Consider the following 16,663-nt stretch of genomic DNA (forward strand, 5'->3'; position numbering starts at 1 on the left):
AACGTGATCATTGTGAAAATAAACGACCAGTCATTTCATATGGTAACCGCTGGTATATATCGACGATGACGAGGCCCCTTGATGACAAGAAGCAAAACTTATTTTGAGCATAGAAAGGCTTGTTCGCTTCAAGATTTCATAAAGACGTACCATATATAACGACAAAAAAGTTTAGTCGTCCGCCCTCTGGCATGTGTAACTAGTCTTGAAATTTAAGTTCTTAAATAGAAGCCAACTGTTCAGCGTAAAGTTAGCGTAGAGGAAAATGAGCAATTGTCTTTTATCTTATCTCGCATAGTATTGGCTGGAAGATATAGTTTTTAGTATTTCTAGTGCTAGTAATTTTAACATATTCTGTAACAACGAATGTAAACCAAAAGTTTTAAAGACGTTTTTCGTTTCGAATGGTTTTAAAATTTATGAATTTTGATGTGGCCTTACAGATGTGACAAGAGATTCATACCGTGATGTTATTTAAACTAGAACGTCAGGTCCTGAGACCCCGTCTTCCACGCTGCCAAAAAGTCTGCTTTGAAATTCTGTGGGGTCGGCAATGACGTCCAATTCTATGAGAAAATCGTCCGAAAGTTGACTAAGAACGCTTTTGATCGCCTTCGATTTAGGTGATTTGAGACAAGATCTGTGTATATCTAGTCCGATGTTGGATTAAATACACAATTTTTTTGCATTCACCGTGCATTATAAACCGTAAACCCATCGTAGATGTCATAGCAACGTGGATTTCAGATTCCAGCTCGCTTGAAGTCGTCGTGCTGTCAAGTATAAAAATTCATCAACGAGACTGAAGAAAGAAAAAGAGGAACTCTTACGACCTCCATCGTGATTAGGGGAGAAAAAAAAAGGGAAAATTAAAAGAAAGAGTCCCTCTTCCTTTTCAAAGCATTCTGGCTTTTTTGCTTACCTCTAATTTTATGAGCAATTGGCAAGTGACTCATTGCTAATAAAGTACTAGTCAATGCTTGCTCGTCTTCCCTTTTCAGGTTGGTCACAAGAGTTTCAGACGTAAGAGCGGAAGGTGTTAAGTCGTCTCCTTTTTTGGTTTCAGAAAAGAAAAGTTGTTCCTCTTGGCGTGCGATGGTTCATCCTGGGGATCATAAAACGTGAAACAGCTGGCGAGGTGCATGGCGAGCAAGGTAAAGCCGATGCCTTGCCCTTCTCTACCTCACGGGCATATCATGTTCTCTTCCGGGTATGTCGTTCTGAGATCCTTGCAACGCAAAAAGGCAAAACCAAGATCGGTAGGGGAAGAGTTCTAGAGAAATGATCATTCACGGGGATCTCCCTCTGATACGTGCATCTTGCGTGGTGTTGTGCCCGCGGAAGTGCAAAGCGAAGAGAATGAAGAAAATCCTCCCGACGGACTGAATCGCGAGGCGGCACTGGTGAGGGAGGAGGAAGGACGAAGGGATTCCCGGGAGCAACGGAAGCGAGATGGCGAGACGACTGAAGGGTTTTAAGGGCATCTTGAAGATGAAATCATTGTTGTCGTCGTCGTCTTCGTCGACCAGATGCTGTAGCATTAACACCGCTCTCCTTTCGTTGTTCCTCATTTTTCCAACCACCGCTCTCCTCTTCTTGCTTGATAACAAGGCAAGCATTAGGAAAACAACCAAAACGTTTTATGCTATTTCATCTTTAGTCGACCCGTTCACCCCACCTCTCTCTCTCTCTCTCTCTCTCTCTCTCCACCTTGTCAAGGATATTACTAAACATGTTTGTTTCAGATAATTTCTGGACGGACATTAACTGTGCTCACTTGAAGTTGGAGTTGACAGGTGGAATCGGTTTCTAGGACGGCAACAGTCGCAGGGCATAACTTGGACCCGACACCGTGGCATCCTTTCACCCCGCTGACTCATTCGGGCAACAAATATTCTGTGGCTTCAACAATCCTCAAGTGTTCCTACCTCACAACTTGTCCCCCTTCGCCCAATCTATCTTCTGTTCAACGCTCGGGAAACCACTCTTCATCTTCATCTTATTGCCCTTCATTCTTCCAGTGGATACACGAAGATCTAGCTCCATGGAGGCGTTCACGGATAAGCCTACATAAGCTGTTGGAAGCCCAAAGATTTGCAGCCTTTCGCGTCGTCATAGTCGGTGGGCGATTGTACGTGGATTTCTACTATGCATGCGTGCAGAGCAGGGCCATGTTCACGGTTTGGAGCTTTCTGCAGCTGATCAAGAGGTACCCTGGCCGTGTCCCTGACGTGGATCTCATGTTCGATTGCATGGACAGGCCCACCGTCCGAAGATCCGAGTACAAGTCCCCACGATGGCCTCCCCCTCCTCTCTTTCGATACTGTAGCACCAAGGATCATTTTGATATCCCTTTCCCGGACTGGTCCTTCTGGGGTTGGTAAGCTATTACTTCCGTGCTTGTTCTGACATTCTTTTTTATCGGTTTATTATTTGTTTTGTTAGCTCTTACTAGTCAGTCATAATAGGTTCCCGTTGCACGCCTACTTTTGCCAACTAATGAGACCTCACTCTTTGTTTTCGATCTGATCTCTATATCGTCCCTATAACATCTTACACAATCTCCACTACATTCGGTTGGACCGTTTCGTTTCCTTGTTTCTTTTCAGATCCTTTGCTTCTGTGCCCTTGATAAATGTCATTCAACAGCCTTGCTACACATGTTTGGAGTTCCCCATGCACTCCAGTGATGGCTTCTTTTCCTCTAGATGTTCCCTATTTTTTGAGGACAAAAAATGAGCATGAAAGTTGAATTTGGAATACACCAACTATATGAGAAAAAAGTTGAGAATAGTCATATACTTGTGCCAGTTGACCTATTTTGTAAAGCCTTGGGGTGAGTTAGGATGTACAAAACCAGACAGAGCAAGCTAGAATCCGCTACGAGAGAGTGTAAGTTGGGTTGTTATGGTTAGTATTGAAGCTAAGTTCAGCATTCAGACCTAGGGTTCTACAAGCGGGAATGCATGCGTCTGAAGGGAGTGGATTGTAATGTTTGTACCATGTTCTTATTTGTCGCTTTTCTGGGTACTATCTGATACGTATTAAGATCTGCCAGACCGAACACCTGGATCAGGTTGTTACCAAATCAATAGCCGACAAGTTTGCGTAACTGGGATGACCTTGTACACCTTCTCACTGCTTTTGCCACGAAGACATTTTTTGTGCTATAATGTGTGACCATTCGTTGCATTCCCTGTATGCTTTCAGTTTTTATGATGAACCTCAAGTCAGTGTTCAACTCATTTCTACTCCTTTGACATATAATATATTCCCTATTTCTGACGGATGAAAGCAAGGAATATCAATTGGATCACAAAGGGTGGATGGAATCTGGCGATTGTGTACCTCATACATCTCCTATCCTGCTTGACAGTCAAGATATTTTGGACGCTGCCCTGTGAGGTCATGTGTTTGCATCCCCTGTAGCCAAAAGCTCAGAAGTATTGTGAAGGACTATATGTTTGTCAAACATGTCACAAACATGTGGGGATGAAGAATCTTATGCTTGTGATCTACTTGTTTCGTGTACAATGAAACCAAATCTGTTATTTCTCAGAAAACAAGGTTTCCTCTAGTTTGTGGGGATAGCAGTTTTTCCTTTTTCAGTTTCTTTTAGACACTGCCTTTGATAGGAAGTTAGGAACTTCCTGGTTTGCCACATTCTCTGCTGTTAATATTTCATTTTTATGGCATTTTCCTCTGTAAGTCCAAGAATTCTCTTATCTGGTGTATTACATTTTTATCTCCTTGTTTGTTCCTAAATGAAGATTCAGAACCATGTGGATAATATCACACATACATGTGCAGGCCAGAGGTAAACCTAGAATCTTGGGACAAGGAATTTAGCAGCATCAAGAAAGTATCCCAGACTCTAAACTGGGAAAGCAAGCAAGCTCTTGCCTATTGGAAAGGAAATCCAGATGTTCAATCTCCTGTTCGTACTGAGTTAATGAAATGTAATGACTCTACAATTTGGAGCACAAAAATTTTGCGTCAGGTAAGTGTCATTCTTATATTCATATTCCAAGTATCTTGAATGTGCTCTACCAAGGAAGAAGTTTATACCTTCTTCCATGGTTTGGTTTACTCAGAAATTCATTGTTCGTGTTAGGATTGGGCGAAGGAGGCAAGTGCTGGTTATGAGCAATCCAAGTTAGCCAATCAGTGCAATCACAAGTAAGTTTGTGTACATTGGTATTGGCATTACATTTCAGGTGCTGTCTTTATATTTCTAAGTTTTTCTTCCTAGCCAATCATATTTATTGGTAATCACCATGAAAAGCCTGTGTAACGGATGGAAAGAACATTGGATTTACATCATTATCATCTTTAACAATTGGAGAGCTTTATGATCTCATGTGTCCTTTTTCCTTTGCCAAATCTCTTGGATTGCTTTATGATCTCATCATCTACCAGGAGTTCTACAGTGCCATAGGAAGATGCACTTTATTACATTATCATGACTATTTCCCCAGCAGCAGCATCTTCCTAATTTGTGCAAGAATCCATCTGGCTGGGTAGCTAGTTTAAGACTATATATATTCTTTTACAAAGCAAACTTAAGAAGTCAGCAAAACTTCTGCATCTTGTAGCCAAATGGCAGTGATGTTCAGTCACCTCTAAAATCTAGAAGCCGGTTACAACAGGATGAAATACTCTAGAGGTAGTTGTAGGCTACTTCAACAATCAAGTATAGGTAATTGAGCCAGTCAAAGCTTATTTAGTTTAGCCAATTAATAGACATATCATAACAGAAGTTGAGTAGCTAAGGAATTATGCCACAATACAACAGTACAGGCTTACAGCATAATGGATTTGTCCACATTCATTCCCTTCTACTTCACCAACAGCAAAATAACGAGGTAGTGGTTTATGACAACCATCTTTATTTAGAAGTCGAAGAGCCCTGATCATATAATTCTCAACATTTCCTCCTCCTCTATCATATCCTATCTATTCTCTTGATGCATTCCACACATGTCAAGTATCTAGAGGTGCAAATTTAGTAACTTCAAAAAAGTGTCTAGCCATCACACATTATGATTACTTTGTTTCAGCAGTATTATAAACTGTATAAACTTTGGCATAGGATAAACATGACTCATATTATGAGGCAATTATATATGGTTGCAATAGATCAGGAAGCCTTAGTAAAAATTGAAGGACAAAATAGTGAATTTTGTCATGACCCAAGTTTTTGATATAACGGAAGCAAACATTGAGCCTTACTCTAAGCAAACTTGAATAATGACCAAAACGCAAGCAAATCAAACACCAACAAAACATTCAACACTTGTTTAAGAGTCACCCTTTTAATCCTACACAAAGACACTTAGACTCAAACAACTAGAATATCCACAAAGCCCAGACTCGACGCAGTGTCTAGATCACCAATGTTGGTCCATCACAAAGACTGAAGATGTCAATCCTGTAGCCCACGATCTCTCAAGAACTACCTGTACAGATAGAAAGGAAGGTCAGATTCCTGAGTATGGTAACATTCAGCCATGAGTGGAACATGGTCCTACAAAATAAGTATATAATTATGTCAAACAAATTTATATGAGGACTTTATGGTCGACATCTATAAGTCATCATTCCATATTGCACCTTAAAATTATATCTTATTATCATGAGTAATGTATAGATGACTTCCATATGTTGCAAAGTTACAACGATGGTCTAACAATGATTATGGTCATTGTGCCCAACAAACAATAGAAAACCTTTTGGGCACAACTCACAGGTAACACAAAACATGTCTTCACCAGACAATCCAAACAGATCGAGGGTAACTTGTGCTGAAGCCTCCTAAGATATTCGAGATCGCTACTACAGCAGCAGGGTCTGTCTAACTACTGATAGTCTGGTATTACCTGAAGTGGTAGACCGGCCCCTCTAGGCACCCGGGTTGAGGGGCCAGGAGACGCCTTGCTTTCCAAACAACCGTTTAATAAAATTTTGGGCCCTTGTTTTGCCCAATATCCTATGGGCAGGGGCGGAGCTAGGATTTTCTTCAGGGGCGGGCCAAACAGTCCGTGAGTCAGGCCAATAGGAGTGACAGGTCGGGCCAAGAGGTGCGACGGGTCGGACCAAGAGGTTTTTTTTTCCTGCACTCACCTGGGCCATGGCCCATCCCTTCCCTATGGGTTGTCTAGTGTAGACAAAGGAGTGTGCAACCACAATGATCTCATGTTATACCACTACCTCCCAGGGATAAAACCAACCACTGGACCCGCTCGCACTCCCGTATGTCATTGTTGAGACATGATTAGTATTTTATTATTATGCATCAACTTTTAGGATTTCCATAGCTCTGATAACCATCATAGGCCAATATCTTGGGTGCTCGGCCCAAGACTATTCTCGTTTGCCAGCCCCTACATCCACAAGGACACTAGAGTCAAACGTTATAGAAGTTATCTATTAAATAAGAGCTTTAAGAATGTAATTATGCAATATCCTTTATTGGTAAATTGATGTGCAAGTACCTGTAGTGAGCATACTCGCACCCTCGTAGTTAGGTGTTTAATACTTACCTACAAATACAATCATATATATATATATATACATGCATAATATACATATATATGTGTATTTATGTATGTTCATACCCTCAATCTGTTATTTTCAACTTTTATTGTTAACTGTGTCATCACAGCCACACTCTTATTTATATACCTATCTAGGGCCGATTCCATCTTCAATGTCACAAGTTGATTCATCTAGATGTTCTGATTTCAAATGAAGAAGGAGATTATATTTAGGTAAACCTATCCAACTTACTGTACCTAACATGATTGAATCACCAGAATATGAAGACATGCATCTACTTATTACTACTACCTAACATGGTTAAAATGTTGGGGGCTACCATTGAACTAGGAATTCCTCTTATAAAGAACAGAAATTTATACTCTTTATTTCATCAATTGGATAGATACTTAATTTGGCTTCCTTTCTCTAATCCCACTTTCAATCCAGCCATTACACTTAGGCTCGATTCCTTGCGTGATTGACTAAACTGTCTACAGATGATAGCGGATGATAACATTTGAATGCATCCTCAAAAACTTATGCTAACAGCCCTATTATATTGTTTCTGGGATTGTTAGGTTATTAAGAATTTCTGCCATAAGGGAAACAACAATTGAATGAATCACATAGGAGAGAAAGGGACGTAGTCACGGAGTAAGTGTAACAATATAAGACAATTATAGGAATTGGTCTGATCAACCCACATAGATATCATCATATTGTAAAGCCATTTGTTCATGATGGCATTAGAAACTTTAGGGACTTGAAAGGCAAGTTCGTCAACCATAAGAGAGCAACCTTCTCATATAACGTCACAAAATGGTGGTTTCTAGATGTACATGTCCATTCCACTCCAACCCCCTAGCATTCATTGCACTATTTTGTGGATTAAGAAGGAATAGAATGGATTGCCGCCATCAAGCTAGAAGGTGGTTCCAAGTGGCCCAGCTACTTGGAAAAATCTCAATCGATCACGGTTACGCCTCACTTCCAGAATCAAGAGACAAGCATTGACAGACTGTCCAAATTTTTAAAGGAATAACAAAGACCCGCTTGGATTCAATGTTTAGAAATCCAAGCTATGTTTAAGAAAATAATTTGTGCATAGCCGTTTCCCCACCCAATTGGTCTAAATAAATTGGAGGTGGAAGGAGAGAGAATGGGAAGAAGGAGAGATGGCTTTCTCTGACTGTGTTGGCCCCATCATCATTGTCTATTGTTCTCTGGTGCATCATTGTTATCTTGGCAATCATCATGTCTAAGCAGCCAGAGCAGCACCAAGCAGTGAGTTCTCTCACTCTATAAAAGAAGCCAGTGATTTTTAACATGCTTTTGAAAACAGAAAGAAAAGGTGCCCTGCCCCCACCTCCAATTTTTTTTTAAAAAGAAAATTACATGTAAATTTTAAAAACTTTCACTTCTTCTATATAAAAATTTTGAAAAATGATATTTTGGCCCTAGTCAAAATTTATGAACTTTAATTCGGCCCGCCTCATGAAAAATTTATAGCTCTGCCCCTGTGTACATACCTATTTTCTTATATACATATAAGCATATCAGAAAATAAGTGAATCTACATGCTTCTCTAGTGCTTGAATATTTCCTTGATAATTCTGAAATCTGTTCAAGTCGGTGTGCCTGAAGATCTTTCAGTTCCCGCCAGTCCGCCAACACTTTGATTTGATATAATTTATTCAGTAGCTCTCAATCTCTCTACACCCTTGCAGTGTATATTTATTATGTATGACCAGATTATAACTCGTCCATCAGAAGCTACATATATTTCAATATACAGACTTGTTAATGTGTTCCAACATACTTACTTGAATCGCCTTCGAACAAGGACAGCTCCAGTACACTAGCACCTCTTCCAATTCTTCTTCCTCTTTGCACTACACACATATATACATTTCATAGTATAACCATATATGTATACACACACACACACACATATAAGTCCTGGTATTCATGTAACTAGGTAAGGCACTTACCTCATTCGAGTCTGAGCAGGAAAGGACTTCGATTCTGTCTGCACCTTCGACATCACTGTTTCTTAATGTCATCTACAGCTGAAGTAATGAAGGAAATAGTGATAGAAATGTAGCACCAATATCTGTAACCCGAAAACAGCACTCACGCAGGAAGATAGAGAGAGAGAGAGAGAGAGAGAGAGAGAGAGAGAGAGAGAGAATGAAAACAAGAAGAAACTGAGGAGAAGAAGCCGTAGCCAAAATGGTTTGCACGGCTTCTATTTATAATCCCATTTTCAGAATTCTGAGTCTCCAATCGTAGAATCCTAGGTGCATGCATAAATTGGGATACTTGATTCACAGCATATATAATATCTGGTCTAGTAAATGTAAGATATTGAAGTGCCCCAACAATACTTCGATATTGCGTAGGATCTTCATATAACTCCCCATCTTGAGCACTTAGTCTTTGATTTAGAACACTAAGAGTTCCAACAGGCTTACAATCAGGCATACCTGACTTTTTCAACAGATCCAACGTGTATTTCTGTTGTGTCAATGTGAGGCGATTATTGTGCCTATCAATCTCCACTCCAAGAACGAATCGTAAATCACCAAGCTCTTTCATTTTGAAGTTTTGCATCATCAAAACTTTAGCTTCTTCTATGTGTTTTTCTGAATTGCCTGTGATAACAATATCATCAACATATATAAGAAGTAAAGTAAATATGTTTTCCTTTCGATAAATGAAAAGAGAGTGATCTAGAGGACATCTCCGAAAACCACATTCTTGAATCTTGCAAGAGAAACTGTCAAACCACGAACGTGAGGCCTGTTTAAGTCCATAAATAGATTTTCTTAGTTTGCAAACCCATGCATGAGAGTCTCCTTTCGTGTATCCTGGAGGTTGTTCCATATATACTTCCTCCCTTAAATCACCATGAAGAAAAGCATTCTTCACGTCCATTTGATGTAGTCTCCATCCATATTCAACTGCCAATGATATAATCACGCGAATTGTTCCCATTTTGATCACAGGGCTGAATGTCTCATCATAATCTTCTCCATATTGTTGTGTAAACCCTTTTGCTACTAACCTTGCTTTGTGTCTTTCTATGCTGCCGTCAGGTTTGTATTTAATTTTGTATACCCATTTGGAGCCCACTACGTTCTTTTCATGTGGCCTCGGAACGATCTCCCATGTTCCACATTCATGCAAGGCATCCATTTCTTCTTTCATAGCCTTTCTCCAATGATGTGATTTTGATGCTTGATCAAATGAAGTAGGTTCTTCCTCCTTGCCAACTTTTGCCATGAGTAACTGAAAATCAAGTGATAAAGAATCATAGCTAACCCACCTGTGAATGGGATGAAGAATGCGTTGGGATCTTCTAAGGTGGGGCATGTTGTCTTCTTCACTGTGAGCATCTCTGTCCCTTAGTCGTCGACTGTAGATAAGACCCGAATACCGATGTGCATCGTTGCTCTGTTCATTATTGTTTTCGTGATGACTTGATGACTGTGTTGGATCTTCTTGATTTTCACTTTGAGCCATATCCGACGGTTGTATTGCTCTCTCTGAATCTTCACTTTGAGGCACATCATTTTCTATAACAAGATTTGCATTGAATAACTGTGTACTGGTCCAGGGATCATAAGATTCAATGGTCATAGGCATTTCATTTGTATTATCAAAACTATGTTCATCAAAAATGACATTTCTTGAAGTTTTGATACGTTTAGTTGTTGGATCATAGCATCAAAAACCTTTATATTCATCAGCATATCCAACGAATCTACATTGAATAGCTTTGTCTTGAAACTTGTTCCTCAAGGCAGCATCAACGTGAACATAGCATACACAACCAAAAACCTTCAAGTTCTTGTAATCAGGTTATTTGCCTAAGAGTGTAAAATATGGCGATTTAGACATCAAGAGTGTCATAGGCAAACAATTTATTATGTATACAGCAGTATGGAAGGCTTCAGTCCACAAGGAAATGGGCACATTAGTATAATGCATCATGCTCATGGCGCTTTCAACTATATGTCGATGTTTCCGCTCAACTACACCATTTTGTTGTGGTGTGTAAGGGCAGGAAATTTGTCTAGTTATCCCTTTTTCACGTAGAAATTCAATAAAATCAAGCGAAGAATATTCTCCCCCTCCATCACATTGAAAATGCACCACATTGGATGAAAATTTAGTTTGAATCATGGCATAGAAGTTTCGAAATATGTGAGGTACTTCTGATTTGTGTTTCATGAAGTAAATCCAGGTGAAACGTGAGTAAGAGTCAATGAATAAGACATAATATCTTGACCCAGACATGGAATCAATAGGGGCTGGCCCCCATACATCAGAAAAAATAGTTTCAAAAGGTTTGGAAGCCCTTTGATTTATATTATGGAAAGGTAAAACATGACTCTTACAAAGTCCACAACTTGAACATTTTTTGACACTTGAAGTAAGAGGTAAACTTGATCTTGGAATGAGACTATCTGTGACAAGTTTTTCAATGAAATGTCGACCACAGTGTCCTAGCCGACTATGCCACAAATCAGACTCCAAAAATTGGTTAGGGCCCCTTACTTTTGATTGAAAATGGCAAGAACTTGGCACTGATGACGCATTATGAGAAAGAGAAAATGTCTTCAATCCTATATCAAAAGTGGATGAATCCTTGGGTAAACATTCCTTGAGGACGTACATATTCCCTTGACGCTCCCCTCTAGCGAACATTTTCTTCATTTGGAGGTCCTTGACATAGACAGAAGAAGGTGTGAATTCAACAGAAGAGCTTGTATCATCAATGAGTTTAGAAATGAATATGATGTTCTTTTTGATATTGGGAGCAAGAACAACATTAGACAGTGATAGAGACGAGGATGACAATGGAATATGTGCATTTCCAATATGTGTAATAGGATGAGATTTTCCATCACCTGTTATAATGCAACTTCTACCGTAATGAGGAGATAAGTTAGTCAATTTACCTGCATTTCCTGTCACATGGGTAGCTGCACCTGAATCCAAGAACCATTCTCCCTGCTCATTTTGCTTTATAGTCATCTTTGAGAATGCGGCCATCAATAGCTGTTGCATATCTTCAGCGGTGGATTTAGAACTTTGTCCTCCTTGTTTATAATCATGTCTTACCCCTTTGTTTTTATTTTGAGGATTAAACCAACATTGTGCCTTCATGTGTCCTTTCTTGTTGCACTGAAAACAAATTGGTATTTTTCTTGAAGTATCCAAAGGAGACATACCTTGGTTATGTGGTGTTGGTAGAATGCCACGACCACCATGGTTGGAGTTCCCATGGCTCTTACCAAACTTTACATTCATAGCCAACACATTTTGGGAGTTCCCTTGATCAGTCCTTTCAATGACTCTTTTCATATTCATTTCATGTTGGAGAAGTTTACCTTGTAGTTCGTTGAAGGAAGGCAGAACAGGAAGGACCTCAAGAGCTGTAATAAAAGCATGATAATCATGTCCAAGTCCATTCAAGGTTTGCTGCACCTTTTCCTTACCAGAAATGTTATTCCCTGAGGCAACAAGTTGGTCTGCGACGGCCTTAATACGCCCCAAATAATCCATGATAGACGTTGAACCTTTGCTCAAATTCTGAAATTCTTTCTTTAAGTACATAATTCGAGCTTCTGATATTTGGGAAAAGGTATCAGCAAGGGTTTCCCATAATTCTTCTGCAGTACAATCATCAGAAACTGAAAGTAACACTTGTTGAGATAAAGTGGACAAAATATACGCAACCAGACTTTGATCACGTCTCATCCACATAGCATGTTCAGGATTGTTGTCTTCATGAACAGCAATAACTTCTCCTGCCTCATTTTTTATTTCCTGTAAGACGGATATTGGTGGAGCTTTTGTTGAACCATCGAGATGTCCAAAGAGGCCTTGACTTCTTATGAAAGACATGATTTGCCTTTTCCAGATCAGATAATTCTCATGGTTGAGTTTTTCGGTAATAAGGTGAGGAAGAAAACTTGAGGACATGCCAGAATGCGAAAGGTTTTTCATGACAGCAGAAAGGAATGGTATATAGGTAGAAGATGAGAGGGAAAGAAGACACGATATAACAAGATGTGTCCTTGGTAAGCAAGAAGAAAAAGGAACAAGACTTGCGCAAGAGAAAAGTAAATTCAGGATAGAGACAAGATGAGAAAAGAGTTCTAACCAGATCAGACCTGTTTGGGCATTTCGTTTGGTAGAGATAACGTAACCTGGCTCTCTGATACCATGATAGAAATGTAGCACCAATATCTGTAACCCGAAAACAGCACTCACCAGGAAGATAGAGATAGAGATAGAGAGAGAGAGAGAGAGGGAGAGAGAGAGAATGAAAACAAGAAGAAACTAAGGAGAAGAAGCCGTAGCCAAAATGGTTTGCACGGCCTCTATTTATAATCCCATTTTCAGAATTCTAAGAGTCTCCAATCGTAGAATCCTAGGAGATTTCACAAGCTCCAAGGACATTAATTACATCATAGAAACCTAAGAGACTTCACATATTACAGGGATATTAACTACAACATAGAATTCTAGGAGACTTCCCATATAACAAGGATATTAACTATAACATAGAATCCTAGGAGACTCTTCACATATTACAAGGACATTAAATATTTTAACACATTCTACAAGGAGGTGGAATCCTAAAAGACTCCTCTTCAACGTGCTGGTGAAGGATTTATATTTTAACAAATAGGACCAGTGACTTCCAGCTTCCAATCTAGTTCTGTAATACAGCCAATATAGAGACCTTTCGATCCCTTTATCCCTCAATCCCTGCTGCTGGGCCTTTCCCTTCTAAGACTGCAGCCAAAACGAAACAAAACTACTGCAGTGGTGGGTTAAATAGGTTCTCTCAAGTACAGTCAGATTTTCATCGATTTTACTACTACTCTTTGTCTCTTTCGTAAATGAGAGTGACCCTTTGGTTTCCCCCAATCCCTCCTTTTTCCAAAACCACCTCATTTATAATTGGGTGTACAGATTTAAATAAATGCATGTATTAAACCTGCCATCCAATAAATACACACGCACACATATTTGCCTATAATTGTCTTCAAACCACATTGTTTATATTTACTTATACCCATATATATTTAACCATGGGTGGAAGGAAAAAAATGTGGCCTTACACTGCCATTCCCTTGCAAAGGAAGTTGGAAGGAACCATTTGAAATCTCTCTTGTTGATTCTCATCTGGTCTGGAATGCTCAAACTGTAGATCGATAGTCGACGAGCCAGGCCCAAGTTTAATCGGGTAGTCCAATACCTGCCCACTCTAACGGACCAGGATGAAGCCTATCTGTAAAAGTGCATGCTTTTGCATGCATGCACACACACACACGTGCACCCATATATTTGTGTATCTGCCTTGACTATAAATGGGTGGATTGATCTAGACTTTTATTAGGAAAGGTGCATATATTGTTCCTTGGCCAGTTACCTGACTAGCTGATGGATAAGTGACCTAATGCCTACCATTGTTGCTATTTTTATTTTCCAGTAGGTTATTACATACGGCATATGGCCAGTGTCAATTATATGGGAAATTATGCCATGGGCCTGTGCTTATGTCTGTTCTCTTTACTTGAGATGTTGAAAACAAGATGGTTATGCATGTAACTTTGTTTTTGTGACTCTAGTTTTATGTGTGCTCCTTTTTTGCAGATATAAGATCTATGCTGAAGGTTACGCGTGGTCTGTGAGTTTGAAATATATCCTATCTTGTGGTTCACTTCCATTGATAATAACCCCACGGTACTATGATTTCTTCAGTCGTGGTCTTATGCCAAGAGAAAATTATTTCCCTGTTAGAGCCACAAAGCTTTGTCGATCTATAAAGCATGCTGTTGACTGGAGCAACAAGCATCCATTTGAGGTTAGTTACTCCTACATCCTAAAAACACAGTCTATGTTTTACCATGTTTAAAGTTTTTTGCCAGCCTATATTAGATTTTCCATGCCTGAGAACTGTTCCTATTCTCTGCAATTTGACTTTGGTCTCCAGGACATCAAGTTTTGGGTTGCTTCATCCTACTTGGATCCACCCAGGGATGCATGACTGTGACTTAGCTTTGCATCATTGCTGGCATATTTTCTTATTAGTGTTTTCCGAAAATTTCAACACTATGAAAAGTCAACATTCATTGCAATCTCTCCCAAAACTAATGAAAAATTGAGGTACTGGAGCCTATTATGTTTCAGATGTATCCTGTACTAAGGCAGCCTAAGTAGCATTAGATAATGGGAAATGAACTGGTGGTACAGTTAGTTTGAAGGAGTACTCTGACTTCAACCATACGGACTAATTGATAAAACACAGTCGAAAAGTATCTCCATACCCTAATTTCAGATTCAAATCTCTTCATACTCTGTTTTTCCTTTGAACAAAGGAAGAGAAAGCAGAAAAGGAGGGGAAGGGGTTACAGGGGTCGGCCTAGCATGATTTGGAAATGAATGATCATGGTTGGGTCGTGTCTTCACATTTGTTGAGGTTGGGGGTACCTTCAAAACTAATTGAAGGATCTTTCTGGTGCCTTGGTTTTTGGGGAACTTTTTGCATTGCACGGCTTCGGGTCCTCCTTGCCGGTCATATTAACACCTTTGGCCATCTTTAGTGGCTTGGCCATCACTTTGCTGACCGTGTTCTTTGTCATTGAGTCCATTCGTCACTTTTTTTTTGTTCTTTTGCACCTTCTTTCATCAGCTCCTTCTCATCTTGTGGCCTGCTCTCTCCTCCCTTGACCGACTCTCTTCTCCCCATTAGTTCTTCTCTTGTCGTCCAGCCCCAACCTTGCAAGTCGTGGCTTTTCATGTGGCATTCTCGGTTCGTCAGCTGCTGGTGGCGGGTTTGGGGGGAGCAAAACAACCAGGTCTTTAGGGACGCCCCTTCTGCTTGTGCTGGTGCTTCCTAGCTGCTTAAGAGAAATGTCTGCTTGCCTTTGCCTCTGAGCATTGGCTGCTGGATGGCCTCTGCTGCTGTTTGGGTTTGCCTACACCCTCCCCACGCTCCTCTCTACTTTTGTTCTTCTTCCTTTGGGGCTTCTGCCTTCTTGATTTTTTGTTATCGGTTTTCTTTTGCTGAACATTTTTTGTACAGTCTGAGGACATCTTGTCGTGATTTTTCTTTAATGCATCTTCGCGTTTGACCGGCTCTCTTTCTATCTCTATCTCTCTATGGCCTCTGCTGCTGTTTGGGTTTGCCTACACCCTCCCCACGCTCCTCTCTACTTTTGTTCCTCTTCCTTTGGGGCTTCTGCCTTCTTGATTTTTTGTTATCGGTTTTCTTTTGCTGAACATTTTTTGTAGTCTGAGGACATCTTGTCGTGATTTTTCTTTAATGCATCTTCGCGTTTGACCGGCTCTCTTTCTATCTCTATCTCTCTCATTTTCAGTACATGTTAAAAGCATCAGCAGTGCTGTATAATGCCATGTATTTCAAAAGGCATTATGCGTCTTTTTTTATTTTCATGTAGTATAACCATTATCCATTGGGGTGTTCTGTTTTTAGAACGGGCAACTGATAACTACCTGGTCATGAGTAATTTATCATGTTTTGCAATTGGAAAAAGAAAAGAAGAAGAAGAAGAAGAAGAAACTTGGAGGAGGGAAACTGAAGGGGGCCCACCTGTGGAGCGTCTACTAATCCTAAGTTCGACCAGTCGTGTGATCTGTTTGTAATTTCGTGTGGCAGGCTGAAGCAATAGGAAGAGGCGCTCAAGGTTTTATGCAAGAGCTGGATATGGAGACGGTGTACAGTTACATGTTCCATTTGCTGGTAGAGTACTCGAAGCTGCAGGATTTCAAGCCATCCGCCCTTCCATCTACCAAACTCTTGTGTGAGGAGTCAGTGTTATGCTTTGCAGATCCAGTTCAACGGCGTTCTCTGGAGAGATCGTCAGTGCCGGTGCCTACCTCTAACTTTTCTGGGCCGTGCATGCGACCTCTTCCTGACCATGACCTCGTGAAAAGATGGATGCAGCAAAAGACAGACATCACAAACGATATAAAAAGGATGGAGGACGCATTCGAAAAAAGGAGAGAACCTCTCTGGCCCGTTGATTCTGGTCTAGTCGCTGAAAAGGCTAACTAGTCTTTTTATTAAGCTGTCAGT

General features: G+C 40.2%; 1 protein-coding gene across 2 annotated transcripts; it reads left to right on the forward strand.

Annotated features, from left to right (window-relative positions):
• Positions 1-132: 132 nt before the first annotated feature.
• On the forward strand, positions 133-16,654 carry LOC116254515 (uncharacterized). 2 transcript variants are annotated; one of them, XM_031629951.2, is made up of 6 exons: positions 133-1,611; positions 1,797-2,380; positions 3,811-4,000; positions 4,115-4,179; positions 14,218-14,428; positions 16,244-16,654. In XM_031629951.2, the coding sequence occupies exons 1-6, from the start codon at positions 1,453-1,455 to the stop codon at positions 16,640-16,642; spliced, it is 1,608 nt and encodes a 535-aa protein (XP_031485811.1). In that variant the 5' UTR covers positions 133-1,452; the 3' UTR covers positions 16,643-16,654. The 2 variants fall into 2 exon arrangements, with proteins under 2 accessions (XP_031485811.1, XP_031485812.1); XM_031629952.2 differs by having other exon boundaries at positions 133-1,154.
• Positions 16,655-16,663: the final 9 nt, after the last annotated feature.

Source organism: Nymphaea colorata, chromosome 5 (genome assembly GCF_008831285.2).
Source record: "Nymphaea colorata isolate Beijing-Zhang1983 chromosome 5, ASM883128v2, whole genome shotgun sequence".
In the NCBI taxonomy this organism is placed as follows: Eukaryota; Viridiplantae; Streptophyta; class Magnoliopsida; order Nymphaeales; family Nymphaeaceae; genus Nymphaea; species Nymphaea colorata.

Bases quoted from the DNA above. Each gene is read 5' to 3' on its own strand.
- LOC116254515 (XM_031629951.2), top strand. From the start codon at position 1,453: ATGGCGAGACGACTGAAGGGTTTTAAGGGCATCTTGAAGATGAAATCA. The intron at 2,381-3,810 runs GTAAGCTATTAC...ATACATGTGCAG, and splicing joins GACTGGTCCTTCTGGGGTTG to GCCAGAGGTAAACCTAGAAT. The intron at 14,429-16,243 runs GTTAGTTACTCC...TTCGTGTGGCAG, and splicing joins GCAACAAGCATCCATTTGAG to GCTGAAGCAATAGGAAGAGG.